General features: G+C 43.8%; 2 protein-coding genes and 1 long non-coding RNA gene across 6 annotated transcripts; 1 reads left to right on the top strand and 2 right to left on the bottom strand.

Moving 5' to 3' along the window:
- The first annotated feature begins 123 nt into the window (after positions 1–123).
- Positions 124–3,895, top strand: LOC115275404. The gene is made up of 3 exons (XR_003901553.1): positions 124–448; positions 1,870–1,950; positions 3,522–3,895. It is a non-coding gene; the product is annotated as an uncharacterized LOC115275404 (long non-coding RNA).
- A 3,806-nt stretch (positions 3,896–7,701) lies between these two features.
- HTD2 (hydroxyacyl-thioester dehydratase type 2) lies at positions 7,702–9,274 on the bottom strand. The gene has a single exon (XM_029917009.1). The coding sequence runs from the start codon at positions 9,159–9,161 to the stop codon at positions 8,655–8,657; it is 507 nt and encodes a 168-aa protein (XP_029772869.1). The 5' UTR covers positions 9,162–9,274; the 3' UTR covers positions 7,702–8,654.
- RPP14 (ribonuclease P/MRP subunit p14) lies at positions 9,173–17,359 on the bottom strand. 4 transcript variants are annotated; one of them, XM_029917012.1, is made up of 6 exons: positions 17,283–17,359; positions 14,109–14,203; positions 13,927–14,011; positions 10,400–10,476; positions 9,779–9,857; positions 9,173–9,338 (listed from the first exon to the last, which is right to left on the bottom strand). In XM_029917012.1, the coding sequence occupies exons 2-6, from the start codon at positions 14,201–14,203 to the stop codon at positions 9,282–9,284; spliced, it is 393 nt and encodes a 130-aa protein (XP_029772872.1). In that variant the 5' UTR covers positions 17,283–17,359; the 3' UTR covers positions 9,173–9,281. The 4 variants fall into 4 exon arrangements, with proteins under 4 accessions (XP_029772872.1, XP_029772871.1, XP_029772870.1 ...); XM_029917011.1 differs by lacking the exon at positions 17,283–17,359 and adding an exon at positions 17,128–17,172; XM_029917010.1 differs by lacking the exon at positions 17,283–17,359 and adding an exon at positions 16,972–17,119.
- Between the last annotated feature and the right edge of the window lie 2,576 nt (positions 17,360–19,935).

Here is a 19,935-nt window from a genome sequence, read left to right as displayed (position 1 = left end):
GCCGCCGCCACCCGCCGCGCCCGCGGGGTCCTAGCGCCGGCTCCCCACCGCCGCTGTCAACACTGGCCGCCCTTTGCGCCACTGCCTCCCGCGGGGTCCTAGTGCCAAACTTCCACGGGCATCTCTGCCCTCGACCCGTGTTTTCCAAGCTCCTCGCATTCGCTCGCGGACCCAGTACCCATAGCACAGGCCTCAGACCCGGGACATTCCACCCCTAAGCCGTCACCTCCGGAGATCCGAAGACACCGCGCCCTGGGCCCTGAGATCCAGGAACCCTCAGGCCAAAGATTGCCAAACCATGCCTGGCAATGTTGGGCTTCTCACTTCAGGGCCTCAGAAGCTGGGAATGCCAAACTTGAGATCTTTAGAGCTGGACCTGTCCCACCCAGGCTTCCCGGGCCCAAGGATTATAGGACCCAGAAAAGCGGCCTTTGGGATGAGCCTCTCAGTGAGTCTGCCCCTAAGATTCAGGTTTTACTGAACCTTTGATCCTGGCTTTTCAGATCCAAGATCCTAAGAGCTGGGTCCTCAGAGGTGAATCCCACAGTTGAAGCCTTTGGAATCCAGGACCCTCAGAACGGATCTCTTTGAATTGAAGATCCTAGAAACTGGGCGTCTGTCCAGGACTCCAACCCCTACCTTTTACCCCAGCCACAATGCCTTGTCAAAAAGAAAACCATAGGCCTGTAATGGAATCACCTCTGCTAGACCACATCCCCAAACCCAGGGCTAACCCTCTGACCTAACTGCAGTTTCAACCTCCCCCAGAAATGTAGTTTTAACCCGTCAGTCAGGGATTTTCTGGCCTGCACCAGTGAGGCAATCTGTCACACAGGCCTAATCCAACCCCAAAGGAAGACGAGGTAATTTGCATAAGACCCCCTACTCTTCCCTCTAAGGGAAAATGACCTTATTTAAATAATCCTTTCTTTTGCTAATAACTTTCCTGCTCCACCATCCTTCCCGTAAAAACCATCCATTTTGTACAATTTGTGAGAGCCTCTTTCTACTTGCTAGATGAGATGCTGCCTGATTCATGATTCATTTAATAATGCCTATTAGCTCTTCAAATTTACTTGGCTGAATTTTGTTTTGTTTTGTTTTTAGCAGCCTTCAACCCTGAGAGCCCTCAACCAAGATCCTGTAGACTTGGGGTCTTCAGTCCCACTCTACTGGCTCCAAGAACCTCAAACCCAGAGCCAGAGAACTTTGAGATCAACTTCTCAGCTCTGAATTAGTCCCCACAGTCTTTCTGAACCCTACACCACAATTCTGGCAGGCCCCTCCCCAAACCTCCCCCACCCGGAAATCCCACCCACGTTGCTCTTTCCCAGGGCTGCATCCCAAGACATTAAAGAGACACTTGGAATCAGATGACCGGGATCTCCAGGGCTCTGGTATTTACCAGCTGTGTGACCTTGAATAAGTTACCCAACCTCTCTGAGCCTCAGCTCCCTATTTGCAAAATGGAGATAATAATACCTGTATGGAAAGGTGGAGATGTGGAATGCAGTAAGACAAGATGGGGCTTGGCACATTTTCCTCAACAATATTAGTTAACTTCCTTCCCCTACAGTTCACAGAATGGGGAGTTTCTAACTCTAAATTTGCCTCCCCTACATTTCTACATTTCTGACAAGAGAATAAAGTTTCTTGGTAACCCCACCACCACCACCCCACCACCACGATGTGACATGACAGCAAAGGCCTAGACATAATCTAAAGAATACCCTCTCCAAATCTTGACTTTATAGAGAGCCTTTGGGCAAGTAACCGCGACAGACTGACATGAGAAAAGGGGAACGAGGCTCTTCATGATTCGGTCCTAATGTAATCAGAATTCTTCCTGCATTTCCATTTTTGTCTCAGCATGTTTAAAAGCAGCAGTCTATTAAAAGGCAACCAGATATCCTTGAAGGATGATTCAACTTTTTAGTTCCATTTTTTAAGGTAAGTGGATTATTTCATTGCCAGAATCACAGAAACAAAAATTCTGCTTCAATCATTATTCCTGTCATGATGGGGACCAAGACAAGACTCTTCTCAAATACTGCTGGTGGGAGTATAAATTGGTCCAACCCTTCTGAGAGACATTTATTCATTCAACAACAATTTACAGAGTGCTTACCATGTAATAGGTACCTTACTTGGTGGTAGGGGTTGGAATTTGACAATACATATGAGGGCTTTGAAAATGTTCTTGCCCAGTAATCACACCTTTTGGAGGGTGGCCTAAGGAAATAATCAAGAGATCAGTGAAAATAAGTAGCAAGAAAGGATAAATACCTAACCATAGGGAATTGGACAAATCATGGTACAATCATAAATAGAATATTTTGTAATGATTAAAAATCAGATTATCAAAGGCTTTTAATGATGTTGGGAAATGGTCTTGATGTAAGTGGAAAAAGAAATATATGCATTTGTATGATCCCAGGTTTTAAAAATGCTTGTATAGAAAAATAACAAGGGAAAACTAAATAGGAACCGAGGGTCTCTAGGAAGTGGGTCATGATGCCTTCCATGTTTATGCTTTTCTGTTTTTTTCAAAATGTCTCTAATGAGATATTTTACTTGTATGATCATGGGAAAAAAATATACAACTGAGTTGCAGCTGAGTTGTCTAAGTTTTCCTCACTAGGGAAAGGAAACCGAAAGCAAGAAATCAGATATTTGATGGAAGGAAGCCAGAGACTAACTCTCAGACTTTCCCTCTCTCTGGGAATCCTTGCCTGAAGTAAGCCCCTCAGAATAAACACCACGGTGAGCTTTATAATTTCATTTTCATCTGCCCACATCAGTACCTTGTCAGTGACCCCCTGAGGATCCTGGATGTGAGTGGGTCCCTAGATGGTCTGGAGGCCAGGCCCCAAAGCCTTTGCAGTGGCTTATGCCGAATGTAGGCCAGGCGGGGGCTGATCTAAATCAAATCACCTTTGCTTCCAGTCTCAGGCCAGGGGAAGCTAGGGAGTTCTGTGGTACCTTGGGTTTTGCCCCATGCACAACTACTCAGGCTAGCAGGGAAAGAAAAGATCTATATTTCTGTATGTTGCCAGATGCTTAGGTGGCCCACGGTTGTTTAACAATGACGTTTGGCCAGATTGAAGCTAATGAGGATGTTTTAGTGAGGATGTTTCTAGACCTGGCAACTGCTCTACAAGTCAAATCATAGAAGCTTGTGAAAAACTCAGTGCTTCCTAAGCAGCATTGCCTCCCACTTCAAAATTATTGCATTTCTTTATATATTCATGATCTGGATAAAAAAAACAACAAAATTTAATCAAACTCACATAGGATCATTTTTCTTTCCCTTATGTGTTGATGTTTTTTTTCCATCACGGAGGAATTTTGCCCAGGGTTTAGAGGGTCAAATAACTGTGTTACAGCTAAAAGCCACCCTGGAAATTGTGGCCTAGAAATTGCCTGTGGGACCTCCTGTTAAATCCTCTTCTATTTATGTAGTGGCAATGTTAGTGTTGGGTTTTCTTATGATTTTGAACTTAAATGGGTTTTTTTTCTAGTTGATTTTGCTCCAACCCCAAACGTCTCTGAAGATGTTGAGAATTCTTGTGTCTGCTGTGTTTCTAATCCAAATGAAGGCAAGCCAAGAACAAAGAAAGTGAAACATTTGGGACCCTGGAAATACTGAAGTGCAGCCCAAGAGTCATTTCACAGCACTCCTGTTCTGCTCAGATAGAGCCGGTTAATAAATTATGCCAACACATGAGACATTCAGAGTGCCACAGCCACTCAGAGTGACAGTCAACCCTTGCTAGAGTATGTTTTAATATAAAGACTTAGTAGATATAATAGCAATTTTCTTCGGGAGTAAATTGGTCTGTGAATCATACTCTAAGAACATAAAAGAAAAATGACTAATAATTTAGCACGAAATGAAAACCTGTGGTTACTAAGAGGTACCAGTGTGCATTTAGCAATTTCTTCTTCTTCTAGATGAATATGCAGGTCAGGTCTACAAGATGAATGGCGGCTGTGGTGAGGCTTTCTTCCTGTTGCTACTCAAGATTTGCTGCTCAGAAAAAGAAATGAGTGGCATCTCACCAATATGGAAATGTTTCTAATAGAATATAAAAATCTGTTAAGCAATTTTCCAGTACATTAGGCTGAAATTGCCTAAGATGGGTATATCTTTCTGTAGCAATCAAACATTACATAAATTGCAGTCTTACAATGCCCCTATGTGGAAAGTGCTAGTACAATTTGGCCAGCTATTTTACTCAGTACTTTTGTACTTCCTTCCACCTGTGACCTAGTACAAGTAAGGTCACTCTCAGTAATCTGGGAGAGAATTTCCTAATATGAAGGTCACCCATGCTTTTGTTAGAAGACTCATTCTTTCTGGCTTCTCCTCCAGGGCTCGACATGAAAGAGACAACCAGCCAGTTTCCCTTATAGCCAGCTTTTACAAACCGTGAGAGGTTGAGAGTCTCTGAGTAAAAATAAGAAGTCATCACTTACAGAGAAGTATTGCCTCACCTACTTCTCAATCCCAACTTTTTAATTGGTTTACGGACATCAAAGAAGACTATGGCACCCAGCAAGCATGGAAGGAAGGAAGGAAGGAAGGAAGGAAGGAAGGAAGGAAGGAAGGAAGGAAGGAAGGAAGGAAGGAAGGAGGGAGGGAGGGAGGGAGGGAAGGAAGGAAGGAAGGAAGGAAGGAAGGAAGGAAGGAAGAAGAAACTGCTCGTATTGAGAAGTTACTTTTGAATTATGCAGGGTAAACCAATTACCGGCAAGATCTGGTACGTCCCCCTTCCCCCACCATACTTGGCCTACACATAACTTTTCACCTTTAGAATAATGCTTTCAGTAATTCTGCTCTAAAGACAAATAATCACTGAATGTCAACTGAGAAAAACGGTAGGTGATGGTAATTGGTGGAAGCCATCAAGTAACTGTATTTAGGAAAATGCTCCAACTTGGCAGGGAATGAGATCTAGCACATTTTGAATATAAAAAGAATTCTATACAATGGTGGTTCCAAATACTTTAATGCCACAAAACAAGATACTATTATGGAAACTGACAGTGCTCCAGTAATGGAATTCTAAGCCCCACAGGGAGATGGAAGAAAATGCTTTGGAGCCAGGCAGGCCCCATTTGCACCCCACTCTACTGCATGGTAGCTGTACAGCTTTGGGCAAATCACACAGCATCGGTTTGTTTCCCTGCCTTTAAAATGGGACATTAACTTTAATTCACAAAGTTTTCAAGGATTAGAGTTAATGTACAAAATTGGCTCACTGGGGCACCCGGCTGGCTCAGTCAACGGAGCATGCAACTTTTGATCTTGGGATTATAAATTTGAGCCCCATGTTGGGTGTGGAGATTACTTAAAAATAAAATCTAAGGGGTGCTTGGGTGGCTCATTTGGTTAAGCATCCAACTCTTGGTTTGGGCTCAGGTCATGATTTTGCGGCTTCCGGAGTTCAAGCCCGTTGGCTGTGTTGATAGCATGGAGCCTGCTTGGGATGCTCTCTCCCCCTCTCTCTGTCCCTCCGCCACTTGTGCTGTCTCTCTTTCAATATAAATAAGTACACTAAAAATAAATAAACAAACCCTTATATTAAGAAAAAAAGAAAATTGGCTCATAGTGAAAAAATGGTAGTTACTAGTATTAATAATCACATCACACTCCACTTATGGACCTACACTTCTGCTAGTCCCAGAGCGAATTCTACAGGAAGATGCAGTCTTAGCTTTGAGTCTGTGTTTTGTGCAAGTTTCCACTTTTTTCCATATTGGTAATGTTCTGTTTTCTATTTTTTTTTAAATATAATTTGTCAAGTTGGAGAACATACATTGTGTAGAGTGTGCTCTTGGCTTTGGGGATAGACTTCTGTTATTCATTGCTTACATACAACACCCAGTGTTCATCCCAAGAGCCCTCCTCAATGGCTGTCATCCATTTCCCTCCCTCCCCTCCATCAACCTTCAGTTTGTTCTCTGTATTTAAGAGTCTCATATGGCTTGCCTCCCTCCCTGTTTTTAACTATTCCCCCCGCCCCAACTTCCCCCAATGTCTTCTAAGTTTCTCAAGTTCCACATATGAGTGATAACATACAGTATCTGTCCTCTGACTGACTTATTTCACGTAGCACAATACCATCCAGTTCCATCCATGTTGCTGCAAATGGCAGGATTTCATTCTTTCTCATTGCCAAGTAGTATTCCATTGTATATATAAACCACATCTTTATCCATTCATCAGTTGATAGACATTTAGGCTCTTTCCATAATTTGGCTATTGGTGAAAGTGCTGCTATAAACATTGGGGTACATGTGCCCCTATGAATCAGCACTCCTGTATCCTTTGGATAAATTTCTAGTCCAGTAGTATTATTGCTGGATCATAGGGTAGTTCTATTTTTAATTCTGTGAGGGAAAGTGTCTATATTCATGTCTTCTGCCCATTTCTTCACGGATTGTTTTTTGGGTGTTGAGTTTGGGAAGTTCTTTATGCGTTTTGGAAACTAACCCTTTGTCTGATATGCCATTTGCAAGTACCCTTTCCCATTCTATCAGTTGCCTTTTAGTTTAGTTGATTGTTTCCTTTGCAGTGCAGAAGCTTTTTATCTTGATGAGGTCCCAATAGTTCATTTTTGCTTTTAATTTCCTTGCCTTTAGAGAGGTGTCGAGTAAGAAATTGCTACGGTTGAGGTCAAAGAGGTTGTTTCCTGCTTTCTCCTCTAGGGTTTTGATGGTTTCCTGTCCCACATTTAAGTTTTTCGTCCATTTTGAGTTTTCTTATGTGTATGGTATAAGGAAGTAGTCTAGTTTCATTCTTCTATATGTTGCTGTCCAGTTCTCCTGGTACCGTTTGCTAACGAGGCTGTCTTTTTTCCATTGGATACCCATCACTGCTTTGTCAAAGATTAGTTGGCCATAATTTGTGGGTCTAATTGTGGGTTCTCTATTCTATTACATTGGTCTGTGTGTCTGTTTTTGTACCAATACCATACTATCCTGATTACAGATTTGTAGCAGAGGTTAAAGTCTAGGATTGTGATGCCTCCCACTTTGGTTTTCAACATTACTTTGGCTATTCGGGGTCTTTTGTGGCTCCATACAAATTTTAGGATTGATTGTTCTAGCTTTGAGAAATCCCATTTTGCTTTTCAATGTTGTATCCAGATTTTGCCTTATAAGTGAGTCTTCTACAGGTGCACTTGAGCCCACACTTGCTGCCCATTCTGAAGCCCATGGGAATGACATCCTTGCTTCTCACATTGATTTTGGTACTTTCACCTCACCCATCACTGACCAGAGTATGATACAATACCTAACAGTTTAAAAATATTATTTATACACATCACTGCCCTCTAGTGCCTAGAATGACTTTTTCTAGCAAACTGCTTAACTTCTACCTTAGATGTAAGAAAGAAAAAAAAAAAATCTAGTTACTGATCCACCAGCAGGAGAAAAACCTTTTCCTAGGAAAAGTGGGTTGATCCCACCAATTACACGTGATCATCTTCCTGATCAAAGCATCTAGCTATACTCAGAACCACTATCTAAAGCCAGAGAGTGGAGGTGGATGCATTGTTACAGTTGATGATGGCTGCACCGGAGATGACCCCTCAGCACTAACACATTAGGTGCATTTCCTCATCAGCACCCCTCAATTTTTTTTGATATGGATTTTCACTACCCCTCAATTCTTTAAGAATTTGGCCTCCATGGTGTTCCTTATACACTTTATTTCTTACAATCTTTTACAATAAGCATACATTATTTATAAAGGGGAGAATCCACAGTATTTTCAAGGGAGGGAGAAAATAATCTGGATTACTAAAACAGAAACTTTGAATTCAAACTATTCCAGGTTTAGATTGATTGACATCCTGAAAAATTAGCTGATCATCTGTTCAGTTGTGGGCCAGTTTGCTATAAACTGAGGGAAATCTCTAGCCTCACTGACAGGGGAGAATGGATGTAAAGTAGTGGCCACTTTACAGGCTAGACCTTGTGCTTAGCTATTCGTATCTATCGTCTCCTACAATCCTGTGGGGTAGGTGTCCTGACTCTTGTTTTATACATGACACTGACAGAGTTTACATAAATGAGTGCAAATGCATGCATAAGCGTTCTCCAATAATAGGAAAAGCATCTGGAAGACAAATGCCACGATGGAAAAAGGTGGCCTCGTGATATAAACGGGAACGAATTACAGTAAGCTCAGATCTGGAAAGTACTGAGCAGGACCTAAGAACACTGACTGGTAGAAGGTAGGTGCTCAAAGATGACCTGACTTCTGCTGTTGTCTTCAATAATTAAATACGACTTTATGAATTCAGTGAGGAACCTACTCTCTGCAGATAGAGGCAGGTTTATTATCCAAATGCAAATCTAACTAAATGTGAAATCCTAAAAGTAGAACCTTCAGCTAAATAACCTTCCTGGTAATTTTTCAGTTTTAAAATCCTAGACAGATGACGAATATACTCAAGTCTGTGTGAAGCATAAAGCTGGATTGGACGGTGGAACTCTGAACACCCCTCTCCCTGCTCCTTTCCCCCAATCCAGGCTTCAGGGTCTAGAAGCCATCCCCCGGTGAAGAGCCGCAAAACCTATTTTGCTGAGGCTCCTCACTAACAGCACCGCTAGCATGTGAATGTGCATCTTCACACGGTTCAGGATTTGGGAGTTTCTGGGACCATAACTTTAACCAAGCCTTCCATGACAGTCTTTTTGCTTTCTATTACAAAACACGACACTGCAATAACAGCAATGAACCGCTTCAACTTTCTCACTTCTGCGGAAGCTAAAACAACTTCTCCAACGTATAAGGGGGCTGGAAAGCTAATTTCCTGTGAAAGTAAAACACAGCCTGGCCCTGGCATTTTAGTTCCCAGAAGAGCCGAAATAAGTCCATTGATCAAAACTCCATGTACAACTGTCCTTCCAAACTTGGTGTGTTTTGCAAACTCTTCATTTAAATGCAAAGGATTGACATCCCCCGTTAATTCTGAGAAGGCAGCCACGTCCCTCTGTGTGAAGGCCCTGCTGAGCTCCGCGCGGTCTCCGACCCGGACGTGCATCTGCTCAATGTGCCACCTGCTCGGCATCTGCCGGCTCAGGCACATTCTCCTCAGGAGCTCGCCCCGCCAGAGACGACGGCTGCAAGTTACTGGGAACATCTTCAGCACCGTCAAAGTCCAGCAACCGGAGCTTCGAGAGCGCTTCAGTCTTCAGACATGATTCTGGCACCAAACAGTACCTTTTGAGAGTGGAGGAATGTTTCTGAAATTCAAGACTACTCAGTCCAACACTAGTTCCCTACTGTTACCAGATAAGGCAAGAAGAAATGGAGAAACCTATGAGAGAGAGAAAAAACATCAAGGAAATATTGGGAGAAAACTGCACGGAAACCCAGGGCGTGTGAAAACATGCCTAGTTTTATGGGGTAGACGAAGCTGATGCAGTAGCATTTTAAAGAGCATCCTCAGAGGTAGCCTTAGATAAATAAGTTCAGAAACAGTGTTCCAACATTTAAGGCACTAGGCATTAAGCAATAAATGAAAAGGTATGAATTTTCCACGAGAGCTCCAAAACATCTCCCATAAAATCTAAAATCTAAGTGCGCGGTCTCACATTTCCAGAAGCGACAAAGTCCGTATCCCTCCCCACCACTCCCAGCTGGAGAGCGTCAGCCAGACGCCTACATTTATGCAGGGGACATAAATGGGACATGTCTTAAAAAGCAGTTTCATCCCTACTCAACTGGGTTTGGAATATGTGAAGGAATGGTCCTTACCTGAATCACTCTGAAGGCGCATTTCTTGCCTTTATAGGATCCCAACAGAGTCAGAGAGCTCCATAATTTGACAAGACCACTGTGGAGAGATCAAGAATGCATAGTTTGTCTTGGTGACAGCTCCCTAGTACTTCTGCAGCAGTCCAAAAAGTTAAATTAGGTCCAGAGAACCTGATTTAAATGAGGAAACTTCAAAAGTAAAAGCACAGTATGTTATAAGCAGAGAATAAAATGAACCTCAATTAGGAATTTAAAAAAAAATTAATCTAAGTAATCTTTACTCTCAACATTGGGCTCGAACTTATGACCCCGAGATCAAGAGTCACATGCTCCTCTGACTGAGCCAGCCAGGTGGCCCAGGAATGTTTCTAAAATACACATTTCTGAGTTTGCAACCATGACCAGAAATTGGAAAACACTACAATTGTAAGCAGATCGTGAGTTTTCTTCCATATAGTGTAAGCTCGGCAGATGAACGTTCGTATCCTTCCCAGTTTAAGTTTCCAAAAGCTGCTCAAAGTTCACAATGACTGAACTTAGACTCAGAGGAGAGCATTTTTGCTGTGTCTCCATCCATCTCTCTGCTCTGTTTTACCACAAATGTGCCATTATCTGCTGTACCTGCTACATATCCTCAAGATGGCCGACAAGGTCTTCTCTTCGTAGGTCAGGATGTCCAAGGGTAAGGCTGCATCAACCTAAGTATGGAATAATACTATTAGCAGACTATTACCATCACTATTGTTTATTTTTCTAAGTACTCTCTATGCCCAACGTGGGGCTCGAACTTACAACCCTGAGTTCAGGAGTCACATGCTCCTCCAACTGGGCCAGCTAGGTGCCCCTATTATCATCGCTCTTTTTTTGGTTTTTAATGTTTATTTATTTTTGAGAGAGACAGAGTGCAAGCAGGGAAGGGACAGAGTGACACAGAATCCAAAGCAGGCTCCAGGCTCTGAGCTATTGGCATAAAGCCCAACACAGGGTTCAAATTCACAAACTGTGAGATCATGACCTGAGCTGTTATCTGACGCTTAACGGACTGAGCCAGCCAGGTGCCCCTCTAACATCATTCTTAAAGTCTAATAACTAATCCTGTCAACTACTTTTCTCCTCCAAAAAGCCAGTATTTAGTGGTGGTTTGGTACTGGTCCTGCTTATTTAAAATTCCCTATCTGGAATGTTCTTCTTGTACCTCTTCATACCACCAATGACTCTTCACCCTTCAAGTCTTTAAATTGTCCCACCCCTTCATGGGTTCGAGCCCCACATCAAGCTCTATGCTGACAGCTCAGAGCCTGGAGCCTGCTTCAGATTCTGTGTCTCCCCCTCTCTCTGCCCCTCCCCCACTCACATTCTGTTTTTCTCTCAAAAATAAACAAACATTAAAAAATTTAAATTGTCCCATCCCTGGGAACAGCTGGTAGAGCATGAGACTTTGGATTTCAGGGTCATGAGTTCAAGCCCCACATCTGGCATGAAGCCTACTTAAAAAAAAAGTTCCATCCCTGATCCTGAAGATTAAGCTCAATTGCTTGGTATGCACTTTCACATACAGGAACCACATACTTCCTCTCTCATAATATTCATTATTCTTGCCAGTAGCTGTTCAACAGGGGTTTCTATTAAAATAATCAAGAGCATTCATCCATGAGGCAGAGGCCCTATCTGTTTACGGCTACATCCTCGGGAACCAGTTTTATACCTGACATATAGGAGAGGATTTTCCTTAAACTTTTTATTTTGAAAAACGAGAGTCACAGGAGGTTGCAAAGAAATTTACAGGTAGGTTCTATGCACCCTTCAAAGTCTCCCCCGATAGTACAACATCAAAACCTAAAACCATTTTAGTTTACTCAGATTTATTCAGATTTTGCCAGTTACATATGCACTCATATTTGTTTGTGTAGTTGTGCGTGTGTATGTGTGTGCTTCAGCCAATTTTACCACACAGGTAGTTCCTGCAACCAGCAGCACAATCAAGATAAAGGGTTATACCATCACCACAACCCACTAATGCCCACTCCTCCCCCCCCAACCCCTAAATACTCATCTTCCCCCAGATTATATAATTATGTTGTTTCAGGAGCATTATATACATGAAATCACCCTGAATGTTACCTTTTAGAATTAGCTTTCCACTTAGCATAATTCTCTGGAGATTGTTACATTCGTGCATATGTCTACAGTTTGTTCCTTTTTATTACTGAGTATATTGCATGGTATGAACGTATCATGAGCATTTAACCCCTCACCCACTGAAGGACATCTGGCTAACTTCTGCTTTGGGGCTCCTACAAATAAAGCTACTATAAGCACTCACATAGAAGTTCTGGGCGAACACTAGTAAGCTTTTAGTTCTCTGGGACAAATACCCAGGTCTGTAACTGCTGGATAGTATAGTAGATGCATGTTTAGTTTTTCTTTTAGAAACTATCAAATGGTGTTCCAAAATGGCCGTGCAGTTTTACGTTCCTGCTAGCAATGCAGGAGAGATCCAGGTTCTCTGCATCCTTGCCAGCACTGAGTGTTGTCACGATCTATAAAATGTCAGTTGTTCTGCTAGATGTGTAGTGATATTGTGTATTTTTTAAAATATTTTTTTAATTTGGGAGAGAAAGAGAGAGAGCGCATGCAAGCGGGGTAGAAAGGCAGAGGGAAAAAGAAAGAATCCTAAGTAGGCTCTATGCTCAGTGCAGAGCCCAACACAGGCTGGACCCCACAACCCTGGGATCATGACCTCAGACAAAATCAAGAGTCAGATGCTCAACTGACTGAGCCACCCAGGTGCCCCTCACTGTGTGTGTGTTTTTTAAATTTTTTATTGTTTATTTATTGTTGAGAGAGTGTGTGTGTGTGTGTGAGCAGGGAAGGGGCAGAGAGACAGGGAGACACAGAATCCAAAGCAGGATCCAGGCTGAGCTAGCTGTCAGCACAGAGCCTAATGCGGGGCTCGACCTCACGAGCTGTGAGATCATGACCTGAGCTGAAATCGGACGCTTAACCAACTGAGCCACCCAGGCGCCCCCCTCATGGAGTTTTTAACTTGCTTTTCCGCAATGGCTAATAATGTTAGGCATCTTCTCATTCATGTGCTTCTTTGCCAACGATACATCTTTTTTAGTGAAATGTCTACTCATGTCTTTTGCTCATCTTCTTTTTATTTCTTATTTACTTTGAGAGCAAGCAAGCATTTGCCTGACCAGGGGAAGGGCAGAGAGAGAGGGAGAGAGAATCCCAAGGAGGCTCCACACTGTCAGCATGCAGCCTGACACAGGGCTCATACCCACAAACCATGACATCACGACTTGAGCCAAAAGTCAAGAGTCGGATGCTTAACCAACTGAGCTGCCCAAGTGCCCAAGTTCATTTTCTAATTGGAATTTTTCACTATTGAGTTTTGAGAGTTCTTTTCATATTCTAGATATGCAGGTTGCAAATATTTCTCCCCAGTCTGTAATATGTCTTTTCATTCTCTTAACCGAGTCTTTTGTGATTTTAATTTTAATGAGATGCTTACCAGCTTTTGATTTGATAAAACACATGAATCAGAAAATAATTTTGAGTCATTTGCCTTTGTCCTCTCTCAAACTACCACTTATTTTCAAGTGAATGCTAAAAGAGGACTACTCAGTGGGCTGGTCTGTGATAAAACTAAGAGGCTATATCACAATGTAAATCAGGAATATTGCTAAGCATATTGTTTAGTTCAGCTTTTTCTTTTTAAAGTTTATTTTTTTAGTAACCTCTACACCAATGTGGAGCTCAAATACACAACCCCAAGATTTAAGAATCACATGCTCCTCTGATAGGTCAGCTCAATTTTTCACTTTCTCAGTAAAGGAAGTGGTGTGCTGATTCTGCTGTGAGCCACAAATCTTCATAACAGGCAAAAACTCTACATGCAGCTTGCTGATCTGGACCCTGCTCTGAGCAGCACTGGACTAAAACAAACGTCTGTCTAACAAGCTCCTTGTCAAACAGAAGGCATATTAGGCAAAACCCACCCCAAATATATTTCGGAAAGTCTGCTTCTGCAATTTCAAATGTGGTTTTAAATGTCTAAGACATTATTTGAAGGGAAAAGCACCATTTTAGTATTTCTTACAAAGGTCAACGGAGTGTTCGATCTACCAAGTGATGCATACCTCCCCAAACAGGTCCTTCAAGGCTGAAATAAGCAGCTGTTTGAACTGTGCAGCATTCAGTCCAACCCCAGGGTCTTGAAATTCTCTGTCAGAACATTAAGCAGAACAAAATTCGTTAAGTCTCATACTATTCAGACTCATAAAAAAGTAACCAAAAGTAGACCTTAGGAGACTGATCTTACAGGCGGACTTTCATGTAGTGGTGCTCAGAGGGGTTTCTGTAAACGATTCTCTCATACGTGGCGGCTGGAGCTGGCATCCTTCCCAATGCTGACATCTAAAATTCAGTCAAGACGGCTAGATGTTAGCAAGGTACAGGCTATTTTTCACTTTAACAACAATCTGACCCATTTTTATTTTTAGTTTTTTAAAGTAAGCTCTATACCCAACATGGGGCTTGAACTCACAATCCTGGGATCAAGAATCACATGCTTTACCAACTGAGCCAGCCAGGCACCAGACTCATTTGATTTTTAAAAAAATTTTTTTAATGTTTTTTATTTATTTTTGAGAGACAGAGAGAGACAGTGCGAGCAGGGGAGGATCAGAGAGAGAGGGAGACACAGAATCTGAAGCAGGCTCCAGGCTCTGAGCTGTCAGCACAGAGCCCGACGCGGGGCTCGAACTCACGAACGTGAGATCAGGACCTGAGCCAAAGCTGGATGCTCAACCGACTGAGCCACCCAGGTGCCCCTGGTACAGGACGTCTTCCATTCCTGCATACAGGAATAAAATCTAGGCTCTGAAGACCCTCTGCTTGTTTCCCCTCAGTGCACACAGCACATGAACAGGCAGAGGGGGGTCGTTCTGCCGTCCCACCACGTGCCGGATCTGCCTGTTCTCTGTCTGGAGGCCATGTCTGCACAGGGCTGTTTTGTAAACCCATGAAAGACCGAGCTTAAACAGCAAGGGGTGTGGGAAGAGAACGCCTGGAATGGATACTCAACGTCTAACAGATACGGAGCTTTCAGGGACTCAGAACGTGCTGATGCCCCTGTGGAGAATCCCTGTCCTTGGCATCACTCCCACCGCACTCTCCCTCTGCACAGCCCCTACTCATTCTTTGAATTTTAGCTTAAAGGTTACCTCTTCTTGGAGTTTCACCTCCTCAAGGAGGCCTTCTTTGACACCTTGTTCTAAGGCAGATGCCCTTCTTCTACAATCTCTTAATACTATTTAATATCTGGTTCTCCACTAAAGGGACCAGGAAAACTAAGGTCCAATCAAGGAAAGGGAGTTAGCAAAGGTCATAAAGCTCTAAGCCAGCATTTACAAAAAACTATGCATCAGGCCTAGTTCCAACTACTCCTAGATGATGTCTCCAGAGAAAATGACAAGTCAAGGTCAAGGAGCTACATCCAATCATCTACTTGAAAAAAATGAACCGTTACTATGTCTGGCACAGAGCAGGTATTCAATAAACACTTACTGAATGGTGATGTCTTGGGCCTATATGTTCAAAGGTATCTTTGGTTTCAAGACTGCAGAAATAGCTACCTGATGATTCTTTCCCAACCATTATTAGAATCTTCCCTGACTAGAAGAGCAGGGAGAACAGGACCCTCAATGACTTCATTCATTGTCTCGCACATGATTGGTGTTTTTTAACCGTCATTGACAATAAACTATTAAAAAAAAAAAAAAAAAGAGTTACCATCAGCCTTGACAGAATTGGCTGCCTGAGCAGGGGAATGAGATTGGGCCTGGGGCTCAGGATGTCAAGAACAATGAAGACTTAAGGAGTATTCTGGAAATGGATGGTGATAATGGTTGCACAACAGTATTAATGTACACTTAAAAGTGATAAATTTTATGTTATGTACATTTTTACCAAAAAAGACTTAAGGAGCAAGTGTTTACTGAGCGGTCACCTCCACATAGCCTGAGCCTCAGAGTCAGGGACAGTATTGCCCTCTGCAGGCGGTCCTGAGATTAAAGAAGATGTGGGGCGGCCCTTCTTACAGCCTGGCATATCCACCAGGCTCAGCATAATGAAAGCACTTGTGATCATAATCTTTGAAGCCAGACTTTGTAAGGGCTGCAAGGATGCTCATCAAATGACCTACTAGTAATAGGTGTCCCTACTTCATCTGCTTCTCTCCCCTCCCCCCCTCCCAATCTAGTTTCCACAAAAGCCACAATGAGCCAATTAAAAGCTATTCAAGGGGCGCCTAGATGGCTCAGTCGGTTAAGCGTCCGGCTTCGGCTCAGGTCATGATCTTACGGTTTGTGGATTCAAGTCCCCCGTCGGGCTCTGTGCTGACAGCTAGCTCAGAGCCTAGAGCCTGTCTTCAGATTCTGTGTCTCCCTCTCTCTCTGACCCTCCATTGTCTCTGTCTCTCAAAAATAAATAAAAAACATAAAAAGAAAAAAGATTTTTTAAAAAGCTATTCTGCCATTCCTCTGGTCAAAACCTTGCAATGGTTCCCGTTTTACTCAGATTAAAGTTGAAGGATTTACAGGTCCTGCAAGGCCTTACCTGATTTGTGCCGCTGCCTCCTCCAACCGTTCTGATCTCATGCCTACCATACTCCCCCACTCAACCCCTTCCACCCTTCCTAGCTGCTCCTCACACACCATTTCCCTCCCGCCTCCGCGCATGGTTCCTAGTTTAACGCAGGCTGGGCACACTCTTCTTCCAGGCAGCCAGATGGCTTGCACCCTTGCTTCCTTCATGGCTTTGATCAACTCTACCCCCTCGCCTTGCTCCATCTAATACGGCAATCCCTCCATGCCCCAGCTCTAGTTTTTTCGCATAGCTCTTACTACCTTCTAAGACAACTACGGAACTCATTTATTCTGTATTGGTACTTCCCTCCCCCACCCTAACAGAATGCACGCTCTGCAAGAAACAGGGATCTGTCTTGTTCACTACTGTTACCCAAGAACCAAAACCCGTGCATCGCACACAATACACATTAAATATATAAGTTTGGGGCCAAATCATCCATTAAAGGGGGAAAAAACCCTCAACCCCGCACTGCTGGGCACTTCGGTTGTTTTCAACTTTTTTCGTCTACTGTCCGCCACTTATTTAGCGCCCACCTGGCGCCGGGCGCATGCGCTCTGCACACATGGTCCCGCTCGCTCCTCGTGGCCCGGTAGTACACCAGCTACTGAGACCCCCGCAGTACAAGCCCTCAGGGAGGGCGCGGCGAGACCTCCCAAACCGCAGTGTCCAGAGTCCCAGCGGATAAGTACCTCAGAATGCCGCGCACCTCCCGCCGTAACCCCGTCTTGCGCACGCGCACCTAGCGCGCACGACCATGCGTCACCGGCGTGGCCGACTGAGCCCATTCCCGGGGAACAAACGCTCTACTATGGGCTTCTACTTTCCTGTTCTCGGCCGGACTAACCTGGCACCGTCCTAATTCCTGTTCCTTGAAAGAATCTGCCAAAGCTTGGCGCTCCTCCGCAGAGGCCAGGCCCCGGACACGGGAAACTCCGGGGTTATTTACGTTTGGCTACGATCTGTTTCGCTCTCCGGAAGTGTGACGACTAGGCGCGGATATGACGTCACCGCGCGGCGTTCTCCTAATGAACCTGGGCATAAAGCGTGATCAGGAGCTGAGACCGGCCGAGCTTAGTGCCCCCTGGTGCTCACTCCAGATAAAAGCTCTGTAAGCAAATGTCTGAACGAGTACAGGACTCTGGATGTGTTTATTCGGCCCAGGAGCTCACTTCATAGTCATTCATTTATGTATGCATTCATTCATTCATCCAACTTTATATGTAGCATCTTCATCTCTTTTGCTGAGCATCTTCTGTCAAGCACTCCAAGGACAAGAACTGCTTTCAGTGTCCCTGTGGCTCCCAGCACACAGTAGTGTGTCCGCCTGGGTTGACAAAAGATCCAGATGAGCCTGTCTTCAAATGTAAGCCAAGTTTCACCTGTGCATTTATTCAATAAGTATTTGCTGAGCCCCTTTTATATGGTAGGTGCTGGGAACTCCGTGGAGAGCAAGAAGATACGGCCCCATACCCATGAAACAAATAGTGTTTGTATTTAATAATTATTAATAATAATAATAGCTACCATTTATCAAGTACTTTCTTTGGGCCAGGTGCTATGAAAAAAAACTTTTCATATGTTATTTTGGGGAACTCTCACACAATCCCAAAGTAGTTACTATTATGATCATCCCCATTTTACAGAGATAGAGACTGAGGCACAAGAGGCTGTTACTTGCTCACGATCACATGGTTATAACTGGTGGAGCAGACGGTCTGACTCCAGACGGTGCTCTCCATACTGCACCATACTACCACCAGTTGTGTGCCATGAGTCAGGAGTGCATGGGGGAGAGGGGCGGGGGCTACTATAACTTGAGTATGAGCCCCATGAGGATGGGGCCTTGTCTGTGTTGGCTCCCCATGGCATTCCACTGCCTGTCGTGCAACACGTTTAGTGAATGCAGTAGCTCATATATGGGTGTGCTAACTATACCTCATTTGGGGGCAAAGGGTTGCCCTGGGCAGCCAAAACTGAGCCTCAGTCAGCTGGGACTTTCTCTCTTACCTCCTTTCTCAAAATTACACTGCTGTCTGCTGTTTTCTGAAACTTCAGTTTTGGCTATCATCATGTTCTGCAGTTCTGCAGCTTCTGCTTCCCTTCCTTCTCTCCCCAGAAGAGATAGAACTTGTTCCAGATCGGGAGAGAGAACAGAGGAAATCAACACAGACCCCACAGACAGTGGTGTTTGTTTGCTTGCCTCTTTCTTCTTTTCCTTTCTCTTCTTTTTTCTTCTCTTTTCTTCTCTTCTCTTCTTTCTTTCTTTCTCTTTATATATATAAAGTGTATTTATTTTGAGAGAGAGAGAGCTCGCACAATGTGAGTGGGGAGGGGCAGAGAGAGAGGGAGAGAGAGAATCCCAAGCAGGCTCCATACTGTCAATGCAAATCCTGATGTGGGGCTTGAACTCATGAACCATGAGCTCATGACCTGAACTGAAATCAAGAGTTGGGCTTAACCGATGAGTATGAGTTTCTTAAGTGTCTTTCCAGATATACAGTAGGAGGGCCTCCCCTTCTTAACAATATATCTGAACCACAAATTACAACACACAAGCCTGCCTCGGTCTTTATAAAAGTTGCCCAGCATTACAATGGTGGAGTCAGTTGGCTCAAGATGGCCATTCTGGACACCGTGTTTCTGACATGTCAGAGCAAATTTGTTGGGGGATCTGAGAGTATTTTATGTTCCTGGAAGTGATGGCAGATGAGAAATAGTTGAGTCCATACTTCCCCTCCTCTGCTTTGTTCTTCAGCTCCCACCTTGTAAACTGCTGCCAAGTGGCTTTTGCTAAAACTGAGGTGCTTTCACAACTTTGGGAAGAAAAGTCAAGAGAGAGGCCCAAGTAGGATTACAGCCACAAATCCCCATCGAACTCATGGGAATCATATCCACTCATGTCAGCAGATGAAGAAGGTAGGACAAAGTGGGGTGCCTGGGTGCCTCAGTCTGTTAAGTATCAGACTCAGTTCAGCTCAGGTCATCTCACAGTTTCGTGGGTTGAAACCCCACATTTGGCTTTGTGCTGACAGCGTGGAGCCTGCTTGGGATTCTCTCTCTCCCTCTCTCTCTCTGCTCCTCTCCTGCTCACACTCTCTCTCAAAAGTAAATAAATTAAAAAAAAAAAAAGAGGACAAAGGAAGTGAAAATGACCAGAAGCTAAAAGCTATGGAATGATAGCTGTTGTTTACATTTAGAGACCTGTCAAGTGCCAGATAGCTTGCTCACATTATCCTGTCTACCCTGCAATGCCACTATTACTATTGCCTCCACAGATGAAAAAAGAAAAGTAGTTTAGAGAGAATAAGTCATTTGTCTAAGGTGACGAGAAGCCCCAGAACCCATGGGATGACAAGGCTGGAAGTTGCTCTTTGAGGCGACCCTGAGCATCATCTCCAAACAGGAAATATGAAAAGCAGGCATGTTTTTAAGTCCCCAGAAGCCAAGCGTGAGACAGAAATCTTCGTGGAAGTAATTTATTGGGGGCAGCTCTCAGG

This window comes from Suricata suricatta, chromosome 12 (assembly GCF_006229205.1).
Source record: "Suricata suricatta isolate VVHF042 chromosome 12, meerkat_22Aug2017_6uvM2_HiC, whole genome shotgun sequence".
Taxonomy (NCBI): Eukaryota; Metazoa; Chordata; class Mammalia; order Carnivora; family Herpestidae; genus Suricata; species Suricata suricatta.
The sequence above is the reverse complement of the archived record's forward strand: the minus strand, read 5'-3'. Positions and strand labels throughout refer to the sequence as shown.

Bases quoted from the DNA above. Each gene is read 5' to 3' on its own strand.
- RPP14 (XM_029917012.1), bottom strand. From the start codon at position 14,203: ATGTCAGCATTGGGAAGGATGCCAGCTCCAGCCGCCACGTATGAGAGA. The intron at 10,477-13,926 runs GTATGCATCACT...TTCCATACTTAG, and splicing joins TGAAGGACCTGTTTGGGGAG to GTTGATGCAGCCTTACCCTT. The intron at 9,858-10,399 runs GTACAGCAGATA...ATCTCTCCACAG, and splicing joins ATCTTGAGGATATGTAGCAG to TGGTCTTGTCAAATTATGGA.
- HTD2 (XM_029917009.1), bottom strand. From the start codon at position 9,161: ATGTTCCCAGTAACTTGCAGCCGTCGTCTCTGGCGGGGCGAGCTCCTG.